The 13,377-nt window shown below is 36.1% G+C and overlaps 2 protein-coding genes across 7 annotated transcripts; both read right to left on the bottom strand.

Annotated features, from left to right (window-relative positions):
* Positions 1 to 479: 479 nt before the first annotated feature.
* Positions 480 to 3,882, bottom strand: LOC107750861 (methylated-DNA--protein-cysteine methyltransferase-like). Of its 6 annotated transcripts, none has more exons than XM_016566414.1 (5): positions 3,801 to 3,882; positions 3,415 to 3,551; positions 1,645 to 1,781; positions 1,403 to 1,542; positions 480 to 1,314 (listed from the first exon to the last, which is right to left on the bottom strand). In XM_016566414.1, exons 1-5 carry the CDS (start codon positions 3,861 to 3,863, stop codon positions 1,159 to 1,161), a joined length of 633 nt encoding a protein of 210 aa, XP_016421900.1. In that variant the 5' UTR covers positions 3,864 to 3,882; the 3' UTR covers positions 480 to 1,158. The 6 variants fall into 6 exon arrangements, with proteins under 6 accessions (XP_016421900.1, XP_016421905.1, XP_016421904.1 ...); XM_016566419.1 differs by having other exon boundaries at positions 3,415 to 3,583; positions 3,801 to 3,832; XM_016566418.1 differs by lacking the exon at positions 3,801 to 3,882 and adding an exon at positions 3,693 to 3,778.
* A 1,082-nt stretch (positions 3,883 to 4,964) lies between these two features.
* On the bottom strand, positions 4,965 to 12,718 carry LOC107750882 (transcription factor COE3-like). Its single transcript, XM_016566445.1, has 16 exons — positions 12,535 to 12,718; positions 12,112 to 12,268; positions 11,951 to 12,014; positions 11,764 to 11,819; positions 11,394 to 11,467; positions 11,156 to 11,224; positions 10,761 to 10,842; positions 10,361 to 10,478; positions 9,943 to 10,076; positions 7,104 to 7,230; positions 6,796 to 6,884; positions 6,524 to 6,589; positions 6,259 to 6,412; positions 5,912 to 6,184; positions 5,361 to 5,440; positions 4,965 to 5,210 (listed from the first exon to the last, which is right to left on the bottom strand). Exons 1-16 carry the CDS (start codon positions 12,609 to 12,611, stop codon positions 5,196 to 5,198), a joined length of 1,635 nt encoding a protein of 544 aa, XP_016421931.1. The 5' UTR covers positions 12,612 to 12,718; the 3' UTR covers positions 4,965 to 5,195.
* Between the last annotated feature and the right edge of the window lie 659 nt (positions 12,719 to 13,377).

Consider the following 13,377-nt stretch of genomic DNA (forward strand, 5'->3'; position numbering starts at 1 on the left):
AGGCAGTATCACACCAAGGACTGTGGAGATCTCCCCAGGGACGCCCCTCCTTCATCCTCCCATTAAAAGAGATCATGACTGTCTGTCTGACATCCAAGTGGAAGTGTTCGTATGGCAGCTAAATGCTGATTCTCCGACTATTTAATCAGAAACTTTTGATATTTGTGCTCAAGAGTATAACTAAATTTGCATTATGTTAGACACATTATGGAGTAACACATAATTGCTAATGATTAAAAAATACAAATGTCTGTGATGACGCATTTATTAGTGTGACAAAATACACACTGGTCAAAAGCTTGAATATGTTTAGGGACAGGATTAGTGGTTTGGTTAGGTTTAAGGGAGGGCTAGATGTAATTAGACGAGGGTATTTTTCAATAGAAGTACAATGTAAAAGCATTCATGTATCTAATAAATGCATTGTATCAAATCATTAATTTAATAGTAGTTAAAGACACTCAATATAAAGTGGGTCCTTTTTTATGATCTTTTATTTGTACTTCTATGTAACATAATCCTTCATAAATCATTATAATATAATGATTTGGTGCTCAAATATGATCAGTTATTATTGGAGATTAATGTTGAAAAGTTTTTACTGTTTAATATTTCTGTGGAAACCATGATGCATTTTTTCACTGGTGAGCATAACAGACTTCCTTCAAAAATACATTAAAAAATTGTATTATTCTATTGACTATTGATCCACCATTAACAAATATTTTATTTGCTTTACAGAGCTGTTAATTAGCTTAAAACATTTCTTATATAATTCTAAATGAGATACGGAATACAAAATTATTTGCTGCAAAAAATATCACTTATGCATGTCAGCTAAAAAAAAGATATTAAAAAAAATCACAATTTCTTCCATAATCCTTTGGATTAAACAGCATAAATACAGAATTATTTTTCAAATCACATTTTAACAATGTCAATGTAACACTGACAACCAGAACAACTAATCAAACCACCTGTTCTCAAAAACACAATTCCAATATATTCCTTTAACTATAGAAGATATATGGATAACAACAAAGGGTCTGTTTGCTAAAGTGGAATATAATTTGTCCAATCAATCAGAAATCAAAAAACGTAATTAATAAAATGTTTGCGAACAAACTGAGAAGCAGCGTGAAGTGGATTTGGGGTCCATCAGATGGATTTTTCATTCTTTGATGCATTGAGCTCCAATGCTTTTTTCTCATGAGTGAGCAACCAAACTTTAATATCATCTCCCTTTCCTCCCATATATGAGCCACTGTCCCCTGAACTACGCAGCACCCGGTGGCATGGCACTATCAGGGGAACCTAAGAGAACAACAGACAAAGGCTGCATCAAATGAGAAAAAATACCTCCAGATAAATCAATCTGTCATGATCGTTGCAACAATCTCACCGGGTTATTCTTCATGGCTGAACCCACTGCTCGCACAGCTTTTGGATTGCCGATCATTTCAGCAAGCTGCTTGTAGGAGACCGTTTTACCAAGTCCCACTTCCTTAAACAGAGTCCACAGCACATGTGCTTTAAAAGAGTCTGAGAAAGAGAAAGAGGGAGGAAAACAGTGGCAGTTAAAAGCCTTGTTTTTACTTGAAACGAACTACAGATATAGTGGAGTAGTGCGTGTATGTGACTAACCACTCTGCATTAGCGGATGGTGTAAGGCAGGCAAAGGAAGAGCGCTGATGGACTCGGGTTTCATGAAGTAGCACTGAAGCCAGTCAACACAGCGCTGCAACTCAGGGCTCATTTCTGACTGGCCAACAGGGTGTACACTACAACAGGATACACATTAACGGACATTTTGTTGAAAATGCACTGTATATGTAGATTAATTTGTTTGTTCATCGGAGCAGATCTAGAGAAATTTAGCATTACATCACTTGCTCACCGTGGATCCTCTGCAGTGAATGGGTGCCGTCAGAATGAGAGTTCAAACAGCTGATAGAAACACCATAATAATCCACACGACTCCATCAATAAACGTTTTGTGAAGCATGTGATGTTTCGAGCGCTTCAAAACAGTGAATCACTTTGTGAAACAAATGGTTCAATTGATTCAGAATTTCGAATAGCTTTGTTTCCCCCAATACTAGCAGCACTGCGTGTGGTTTTCGTGAATGCGATTTCACCAAGTGCAACATGTTCCTGGATTAACATCCTTGTTGATCCTGGAACAACATTCCAATCAACCAATCAGAATTGAGGGATAAGTTTACAGGAAATGTCAATTTTAGCCTTACAACCAGAGTTAGGTGCTTCTACACCCTTGTGATTCAACTATCATTTCCCTCTGATTTTAGAGATTATGGGTAGGGTTAGGTTTAGGGGTAGGGATAGGGTTAGGTCTATGTTTTGGACAATAATGTTGATCCAGGATCAGCAAAAAAAAAAAAAGTTGATCCAGTCTTACTTTGCACAATCACGGCGACCGTGTGGTTTACATGTTATGACTGGCTAATGTCTGACAGTTTGTGTCATGTTTGCGAGAGTTACCTTTCCTCTTTGTCTGTTCCCAGTTTGATATTAATGGTATGAACTCCCTTCTCACAGCCGCTCAGCAGGATTTCTCCTACTGGCGAGCAGAGAGTCACATCCCGCAGCACACAAGAACCGCTGTCAGACATCACAAACTGCACAAAGCAAGCAATCTGCTGTCAAAACGCTGTTAAACACATGCAATATATACTGAAGTCACGTGAGACAAAAACTCGCACGCACATAAGCAGCTGTCACACGTCATAGACCCGCACACTCAAAACATCAACAGTTACTTTTTCACGCAGAAGTAAAATCACCGACAGTAATTACAAGATGACATTCTTTTTTATTACACTTGTGAGCGTATTAGCAAAGAGAAAAATAACATAGATACAACATACATGATTACAACGAGCAATGGACGCCAGGGACGTTTTTAATGTCTTCGGAACATGACTGAACATTTCTTAATTTCACTTCCTGCTTGGTAAACGATGTAAGGACAACCGACCAATCAGAGCACAGCATATTTGCGCTCAGCTCTGTGATTGGACAATTTTGCTCTCAATCTGCCTCACTGCCAGCAGCGTTTTGTAATAACATATTTAATGTTGATTGATTCAGGTCGAGCAAATCTTGATAACAGAAAAATTATAATATACTTGATTCATACATTAATTCTTCTTATTAAAGAGAATAACTCCTCATTTTGCACTCCATTTCATAAAGACAGATGTGAACAAAAGACAAATCACACATTGGTAGTACTGTTGTGAAGGGGTTTTATTGGACAATAATGTTGATCCAGGATCAGCAAAAAAAAAAAAAGTTGATCCAGTCTTACTTTGCACAATCACGGCGACCGTGTGGTTTACATGTTATGACTGGCTAATGTCTGACAGTTTGTGTCATGTTTGCGAGAGTTACCTTTCCTCTTTGTCTGTTCCCAGTTTGATATTAATGGTATGAACTCCCTTCTCACAGCCGCTCAGCAGGATTTCTCCTACTGGCGAGCAGAGAGTCACATCCCGCAGCACACAAGAACCGCTGTCAGACATCACAAACTGCACAAAGCAAGCAATCTGCTGTCAAAACGCTGTTAAACACATGCAATATATACTGAAGTCACGTGAGACAAAAACTCGCACGCACATAAGCAGCTGTCACACGTCATAGACCCGCACACTCAAAACATCAACAGTTACTTTTTCACGCAGAAGTAAAATCACCGACAGTAATTACAAGATGACATTCTTTTTTATTACACTTGTGAGCGTATTAGCAAAGAGAAAAATAACATAGATACAACATACATGATTACAACGAGCAATGGACGCCAGGGACGTTTTTAATGTCTTCGGAACAGGACTGAACATTTCTTAATTTCACTTCCTGCTTGGTAAACGATGTAAGGACAACCGACCAATCAGAGCACAGCATATTTGCGCTCAGCTCTGTGATTGGACAATTTTGCTCTCAATCTGCCTCACTGCCAGCAGCGTTTTGTAATAACATATTTAATGTTGATTGATTCAGGTCGAGCAAATCTTGATAACAGAAAAATTATAATATACTTGATTCATACATTAATTCTTCTTATTAAAGAGAATAACTCCTCATTTTGCACTCCATTTCATAAAGACAGATGTGAACAAAAGACAAATCACACATTGGTAGTACTGTTGTGAAGGGGTTTTAACATCTACAACAGGATTTTCAGTGTTCAGGTGAATGTGCAGCCTCCTCTCTCACACACAGGGAGGACTCACTCATGCGCTCAGATTTCTAAGAGACAAACTCCATGTTCAGCATTTGGTTTTATTTTTGATGCCTCCTCCTTATAGTAAAACTTGATCGTTTGAAAGAGAGCTAATTTGAGAATTCAGTGAAGTATCTTCTAGAACACAAACAGAGCTGCCTCCCCTGCCATAAGAGCAATTCTCAACCTATATGAGAATTTAATGAGACATGAAGAATAGACTTGTAGAGACATAGTCCATGTGAAACCTGGGCTGAAATAAATCCTTGTTAGAAAATAACCATTGTCATTGTCACCAGTTAGTCTAGTACCAATCCATGTCCAATGTTTAGACCATTTTTCCTTTTCTTTAAATAATAGTGAGTTTTAGTAGACAAATGTTCCAGGAAAAGCTTAGTTTAACTTTAGTATAATGTCACTAAAGACTGGAATAATGGCTGCGGAAGGTTCAGCTTTGCCATCACAGGAATAAATTACATTTGAAAACATATTAAAATAGAAAAGTTATTTTAAATAGTAATAATATTTCACCATATTTGATCAAATAAACACAACCTCGTTGAGCATAAGAGAAAATCTTACTGACCCCAATCTTTTGAATGATAGTGTAAATGTAAACATTTCTAGTGCTCTGAGGGATTAAGTAGCCAATCAGAACTCAGCAAGATGACACACAAAGTTAACATACATAGGTAATATTTATATTTAATGGCTTGGGCACAGACCACAAATACACTAATAATAGAGAGGTGCATATTGTCTACGACATTTAACAAAAAAGTTGCTTTATCACCAACCAATATGATTTAACATTTTTTATTGTTTTTGTATTGCCCGCACTGGGAGAACCTTCAAAATGCAAAACAGACGCTGTTGTTCCCTGACTACAAAGATCACAACTTCTAAATGGAGTTTTTCATTTGTCCATGTGAGAGTGTGACTGGTGTCACTAGTCCATGCAAGGCTGTAAAAAACAAACAGAATAGACATGAGTCTGTCAGATTTGCACACTCAGTACATTATGTACTGTCACAATTTAAGGTATTATAGGGTAGACGAAAAGAGCAGGTGAGAGAAGCTTGTGTGTAAATACATGCATGTCATGTGCCATTACCGTGCAGACGGGGACACCTGAAGCTTGTTCTGTTGAGGACTGCAGCTTCAGAACTGGAGCAAATGCACTTTTTTGCTTCACTACAGACATGCATGAAAGAAAAGGAGACAAGGAAGGTTTAAATGAACCACGGATATCTATCTATCTATATATATATATATATATATTTGTCTTCAGGATGAGTGTAAATAATTTATTATGATCATTATGCAATTTGACCATGATTCAGATTGATAATATCTTGATTATAATAATGTTCAAAAATAAACAGAAATGTGTCCATAGTATACATGGATTTTTACAACAAATATCATTTACAAATGTTATTTTGTGTAAGTATAATTGGGTTAATTATAAATGCTAATTAAATTCTGGGTTGTGCTGCAATCATAATTTGAATGCAAGGAAGTAGAATTAAAATGAACTTAAATTCAGATAAATTCATAATTCAACTGTAACCAATTTTGAATGTTGACCTTTTGGAAAAAAAAATTGGTTAAAAAATTCTCCATGCTTGACAGTTACAGACAGCGAGAAAGCTGTGTTCTTACCAATGTAGTGTTGTGTGTCCGCTGTAGGACTGTCTAAGAATGGCTGTGTGGCCACAGAGAAGTTTGACACAGAAGGGCGTGTGTGTGTTTGTGTGTGCCCAGCCATGGACAGGTGTGTGTCTGAGTGTGTGTGTCTTGGCATGTTGGAGTGAGAGTGTGAATGTGTGTGTGTATTCATGCACGTATTGGTATTGCTGAATTCAGACTGCTGGGATGTGCTGTCTGCAATGAAGCCACTGTTTGAACTCCGACTGAAACCCACTGAAAGAGACACTGAGAGACATTCATTTATTAACACGCTGTTGTGGTGCATATGTACCATTCTCAAATGCGTTTATACAACATACCTCGTTCTACATCCGGTGAAATTTCTGTGTTCATGGGTAACTGTGCATCAAAGGAGTTTACACCCATCATTCCATGTGAATTTGTGTGGGATGGGTTTCGTGGGATGGCGTGGAGTACCTCTGCTATATCAGACGCACGCTTCAGAATCATCTCCTATGGTCAGACACATATAAATGCACAGAAATTACATCACTTCCCACTCTGGATTTCAGCAGCAAACATATCGGGATAGCAAGCCTGAGTAAATCTAAATGTTATGTTGACCTGGTTGTTGTGAGGCATTCCATAAAACATCTCTAAGAGATCAGCTGCTCTCTTCAGTAAGACCTCCTGTCAATCAAAATGATTTTTAATTGTGTTTTGAAATGTCAAATAAAATAATGAGCACAGAAAAAATGATCTTTTGGACAGTTACATTTATTAGACATGCTATTTAATGGCTTACAATTGAATTAAAAATTTAAAACAGAACCTAGAACAATTAAAATGGACAACACAGAATTTAGGAAGAAATCAACTAAGCATTTCTGGCTCACTTTTGGTAGTCTTTCCATATCGCCTGGATGATGAGGAATCACCTTCTGCAGCCGCTGGAATCCGTAGTCAATGGTTGGCTCATTTAAAGCTTAAAAGTGAAACACTTTTCAAAGTTAAACTGTAATGTATCAGACAAGCAACAACTAATTAGATTGCCTGAGCTTCCAAAAAAAGGCATTATTTAACAGGAAAAAAATCATACATCTGCTTTTCAGATATTCTTAAAAACTGAAAATATTCCATGGTATAACTATGGTTATGGTAAATTGCAAAATTTGTGAGTTTTTCCAAACTTTATAATTCTTACCAGTGTAAATAAAGCGTCCTGGAGGTCCTCTGCAGAACTGCTTGGATTTGTAGGACAGTGTAACTTCTACAACACCAGGGATGTGACGAGGTGGAGTCTGCAAACGAATCGCATGTGGTGTAATCACCTACAACAAAAAGGAAAAAGTCATCACCCTCTCAGGAAGCAGAAATCTCTCTGTGGAGAGAGTACATCATGTACATCATTATTTGAAAATATGAAACAAAATTACTGAAGGCATATATATTGGCAACAATGTATTTCACACCTTCCAAAATTAGCAAAGCTCTGTGAGAAATCTGTGGTGAAGGATGTCCAAAAAATAAACAAATGGAAAAAGGAAGCTAAAAATGAAACAAAAATGTATTTGTGACCATGGACCACAAAATCAGTCATAAGGGTCAATTTTTTTAAATTGAGATGTATACATCACATGAAAGCTGAATAAATAAGCTTTACATTGATGTATGGTTTGTTATAGGACAATATTCGGCCGAGATACAACTATTTGAAAATCTGGAATCTGAGGGTGCAAAAAAATCTAAAGTCTTTAAAGTTGTCCAAATGAAGTTCTTAGCAATGCATATTACTAATCAAAAATTAAGTTTTGATATATTTACAGTAGAACATTTTCAAAATATCGTCATGGAACATGATCTTTACTTAATGTCCCAATGATTTTTGGCATAAAAGAAAAATCTATAATTTTGACCCATACAATGTATTTTTGGCTATTGCTACAAATATACCCCAGCGACTTAAGACTGGTTTTGTGGTCCAGGGTCACATTTATAGTCATTTGTTTGGCAACAGAGATTGAGACTGTTACACACCTCACTCCAGACCATAACTGTTCCGAAAACCACTTGTAGACCATCAAAGAACTGATCTCCAATAATAATCACTGAGGCTCCACCTGACGTCCAACCTTCACTCGGACTGATGGCCTTGATGCAGGGGATCTCAGCTAAATTAACACACAAATATCAGCTCAATACACTGAGTAAGGGTATTGCACTTCAGAGATAGGTCTACATAAACTACAGCAAATGCATGCTAAAAGAAATCACAAACAATCAAAAAAATATTGTATACTCTTCTTCTACTGTATATTTACCTACACATTATCATATGAACAAACTTTCAGTGACCACACTGATTTGAATTGCATAGTTAGTTGTGTGCGTTTGATTTTGAATTGAATCATTAGTAATCATGGAATTATTAGAAGCATGCTTGTAATTACTGTACCTTCAATCAGCTCAAATCTTCTTGGTCTTCTGCCATGCTTTGAATTGTTATGGACAAATATATTATCTGAAATGGCTAGAATGTGGGCCTTAACAGAGGCTGTGGTAGAGACTAGCACCTGCAAAGAACAGGATATTTTTACTAGTAGTCTAGTGCAGAAAATGTTGGGCACAAAAGGACCTTTTGATGTGGCACAAGGATTATTAAAAACAGTACATAAATTGAATGAATTAAAGTAACAGTGTTGGCTACATTTATAGTTTTTACTATTGCACTTCTAAAGTGTAATTCAGTACTGTAAGGGACAGCCTTTTCATTAAATATTTCATGTTGATTAATAGATCCATTATCAGACACATTATCAGTGATATGAATATACAGTATGAAGTTGTGTGTGTACCTGGAAACGACGCGTGTCTCGTGGGTTCCCTGCATTTTTCAGGCAATTTTGATTACATTTGAGAAAAAATTTCAGGAAGAACCTATGCAATAACAAGAAAACATGCAAACATGTAAAGGTATTTGTCGATCAGGGAATAGAGAAAAAGAGTCACTGAGAGAATGATGTAAGAAGAGGAAAATATTAGAAACTGAGAATTGGAGAGATGAAAGAGTACAATCTGTCTGTCTGCTTTTATCCTTAAAGCTGACGAATCCCAATTTCTGTAAGTAATATCTTTATAAGTAATAACAATACACTTTTTCTTGCCTTTATTTGTACTTACACATATTATAGTACATACATACATTTCTTTATTCATTTATAATCTTACAGAATGCAGCTGATTGCCCTACCGGTCAATAATGATGGGGTCTGATGGTGTTTCGTTCCTGTTTCCACAACTTTTCTTATCACAACATCGGCTGAAAATTCACATATAGAGATTAACACAATTATCACTGCATCAACAGAAAAAAAAACCCTGCATATTATAATTACAGCAAATAAACACTAATTTGTAAGACTATTTTATGACTTTGTGTGTCTGTTTGCATGAGATTACATAAGTTAAGTGTGTTTGACACAAGTTACCTGCACATTATCTCATGAGTGAGAAGAACACGACACATTTCAGGGTTTTTATCTTGACCTTCAAACACAATTGCCTGAAAGAGTCATAGTAATATAGGCAAACGGCAGGTTAATGTTATGCAGAAGAAAATATATAAATGTATCATGTCAGTATTTACGTGCATTTCAGTGAAAAAAAGATCTGTAGACAACACACCCTACATATAACATTGGTAAATTATATAGTATATTTCAATTATATATCATTCACATTATCACTTCATAGTTATGATTTTTATTTAAGCATTTAGTCTTCACTGAAGTGATCTTTTAGTGCTAACACACACAACATATTCTTGCAAATAATATTAAAGTGCATAAACTATTTTACCTGTTTGGTCACAGAGTCTATCAAACGGATGTATAGATCTTGCTCTGTTCTGAAAATCTATAATTTTGACCCATACAATGTATTTTTGGCTATTGCTACAAATATACCCCAGCGACTTAAGACTGGTTTTGTGGTCCAGGGTCACATTTATAGTAATTTGTTTGGCGATTGAGACTGTTACACACCTCACTCCAGACCATAACTGTTCCGAAAACCACTTGTAGACCATCAAAGAACTGATCTCCAATAATAATCACTGAGGCTCCACCTGACGTCCAACCTTCACTCGGACTGATGGCCTTGATGCAGGGGATCTCAGCTAAATTAACACACAAATATCAGCTCAATACACTGAGTAAGGGTATTGCACTTCAGAGATAGGTCTACATAAACTACAGCAAATGCATGCTAAAAGAAATCACAAACAATCAAAAAAATATTGTATACTCTTCTTCTACTGTATATTTACCTACACATTATCATATGAACAAACTTTCAGTGACCACACTGATTTGAATTGCATAGTTAGTTGTGTGCGTTTGATTTTGAATTGAATCATTAGTAATCATGGAATTATTAGAAGCATGCTTGTAATTACTGTACCTTCAATCAGCTCAAATCTTCTTGGTCTTCTGCCATGCTTTGAATTGTTATGGACAAATATATTATCTGAAATGGCTAGAATGTGGGCCTTAACAGAGGCTGTGGTAGAGACTAGCACCTGCAAAGAACAGGATATTTTTACTAGTAGTCTAGTGCAGAAAATGTTGGGCACAAAAGGACCTTTTGATGTGGCACAAGGATTATTAAAAACAGTACATAAATTGAATGAATTAAAGTAACAGTGTTGGCTACATTTATAGTTTTTACTATTGCACTTCTAAAGTGTAATTCAGTACTGTAAGGGACAGCCTTTTCATTAAATATTTCATGTTGATTAATAGATCCATTATCAGACACATTATCAGTGATATGAATATACAGTATGAAGTTGTGTGTGTACCTGGAAACGACGCGTGTCTCGTGGGTTCCCTGCATTTTTCAGGCAATTTTGATTACATTTGAGAAAAAATTTCAGGAAGAACCTATGCAATAACAAGAAAACATGCAAACATGTAAAGGTATTTGTCGATCAGGGAATAGAGAAAAAGAGTCACTGAGAGAATGATGTAAGAAGAGGAAAATATTAGAAACTGAGAATTGGAGAGATGAAAGAGTACAATCTGTCTGTCTGCTTTTATCCTTAAAGCTGACGAATCCCAATTTCTGTAAGTAATATCTTTATAAGTAATAACAATACACTTTTTCTTGCCTTTATTTGTACTTACACATATTATAGTACATACATACATTTCTTTATTCATTTATAATCTTACAGAATGCAGCTGATTGCCCTACCGGTCAATAATGATGGGGTCTGATGGTGTTTCGTTCCTGTTTCCACAACTTTTCTTATCACAACATCGGCTGAAAATTCACATATAGAGATTAACACAATTATCACTGCATCAACAGAAAAAAAACCCCTGCATATTATAATTACAGCAAATAAACACTAATTTGTAAGACTATTTTATGACTTTGTGTGTCTGTTTGCATGAGATTACATAAGTTAAGTGTGTTTGACACAAGTTACCTGCACATTATCTCATGAGTGAGAAGAACACGACACATTTCAGGGTTTTTATCTTGACCTTCAAACACAATTGCCTGAAAGAGTCATAGTAATATAGGCAAACGGCAGGTTAATGTTATGCAGAAGAAAATATATAAATGTATCATGTCAGTATTTACGTGCATTTCAGTGAAAAAAAGATCTGTAGACAACACACCCTACATATAACATTGGTAAATTATATAGTATATTTCAATTATATATCATTCACATTATCACTTCATAGTTATGATTTTTATTTAAGCATTTAGTCTTCACTGAAGTGATCTTTTAGTGCTAACACACACAACATATTCTTGCAAATAATATTAAAGTGCATAAACTATTTTACCTGTTTGGTCACAGAGTCTATCAAACGGATGTATAGATCTTGCTCTGTTCTGACACCTAAAAGACAGAAAAATTAATAACAAAGCATCAATACGGAACATCATACAAAGGACAGCTGTATTTTCAAATGAAGTGCATTTCTTAAAGTAGAATATTCTAAAGCAGTCCACACTTTATACAGTACTCACCATTTTTGTACAGTAACTGGAGTTTGTAATGGATTCCATTGTTTGTTTTTTCACTTACAGGCTCCTAAATCGAAGGAATGAATAAACAAATATGCTTTGCAAGGCTTCATCATTTTTAATTTCCAAATTCACTCTTTCATATATTCTACATATCTCCTCACCTTCTCCTTTTCAACAAAGTCCACAAACGCAGTGTGCTCTATCTCCACAGACTGACCCTGACTATCATATAAAGCCAACACAAAGTGAAAGAAGTTTGACTTGCGCAGGTTGGCAGGAGGCTGTTTCTCAAAGTGCGCCCGGGCGAGACAAACACCTCTGCTGGAAACAGAGAAGCTAATTATTTACAGTTTAAAATAAAATAGTTTGCACAAATATGCAATATGACATGTAATATATGTAATACAGAATGCATGATATTTAATACAGAATGCATTATATATAATAGCATACAGTGCGTTATATAGCCTAATAAGTAATATAGTAACTATATATATATATATATATATATATATTGCTTTCTCCATCTTACAGATAAATACACATAAGAAATGGGCAGGATATGATAAGATGCATCTGTTTACCTCTGAGCAGAAAGGTTCGCCTCTGAGTGGAGCCAGGGACGAGCTGAGCCCAGAGCAGCCCTGACCTCCTGCTTCATGACTCCCGCGCTGCCTCTCAGTCCACAGGGATGCGAGAGAACAGTTGACAACAAAGTTCCTTCTCCCCCAGGACTGCAGTCTAACAAACCGCATGAGAATATGAGTTGGTTAGGTGTAATAATGTGTTGTATGGGCGTGGCTGTGACGCACAGGGACGTAAAACAGTCAGATCAGTGTTGCCAACTTAGCAATTTTGTTGCTAGATTTAGCAACTTTTCAGACTACCCTAGCAACTTTTTCTTCCAAAAGCACCTAGCAACAAATATAGCTATTTTTTCAAATTTATTTGGCAACATTTAGCAACTTTTGATAAGTGACTCAAACGATAAAAAAGGCACACATTTTCCATCTAAATTACACAAAAAGAGGAAAACCAAAGATGCCTAGTAGTACACACATCACGTGACTTAAGTTAAATGCTATTTGCAATTGTTCAACAATAATTCAACGGATCTGCATGCTTTCTAATTGCTCTCGCGGTGCTTTGATGTCAAACACTGATCGAACTGCGCAGCGCCGCTTCAAGACGAACACACCTATTGTGATACACCTTTTTAGTAGCTTGTACCTGTGATTGTTGTTCAGTTAGTACACTATAAGAAAAATATCTAGAAAAATGGAAAGGGTACTAGTAATTTTCCAGGACATTATCCATTATCCATTATCCGTTGTAACTCTATAACCCGAAAACACAAAATACAATGCGTAATTAAAAATGCAGGTACAAAAACCTGTGGAAAAATCAATCCAGAAAATTCCTTCATA

This window comes from Sinocyclocheilus rhinocerous, unplaced genomic scaffold (assembly GCF_001515625.1).
Source record: "Sinocyclocheilus rhinocerous isolate Xijiao unplaced genomic scaffold, SAMN03320098_v1.1 scaffold392, whole genome shotgun sequence".
Classification (NCBI taxonomy): Eukaryota; Metazoa; Chordata; class Actinopteri; order Cypriniformes; family Cyprinidae; genus Sinocyclocheilus; species Sinocyclocheilus rhinocerous.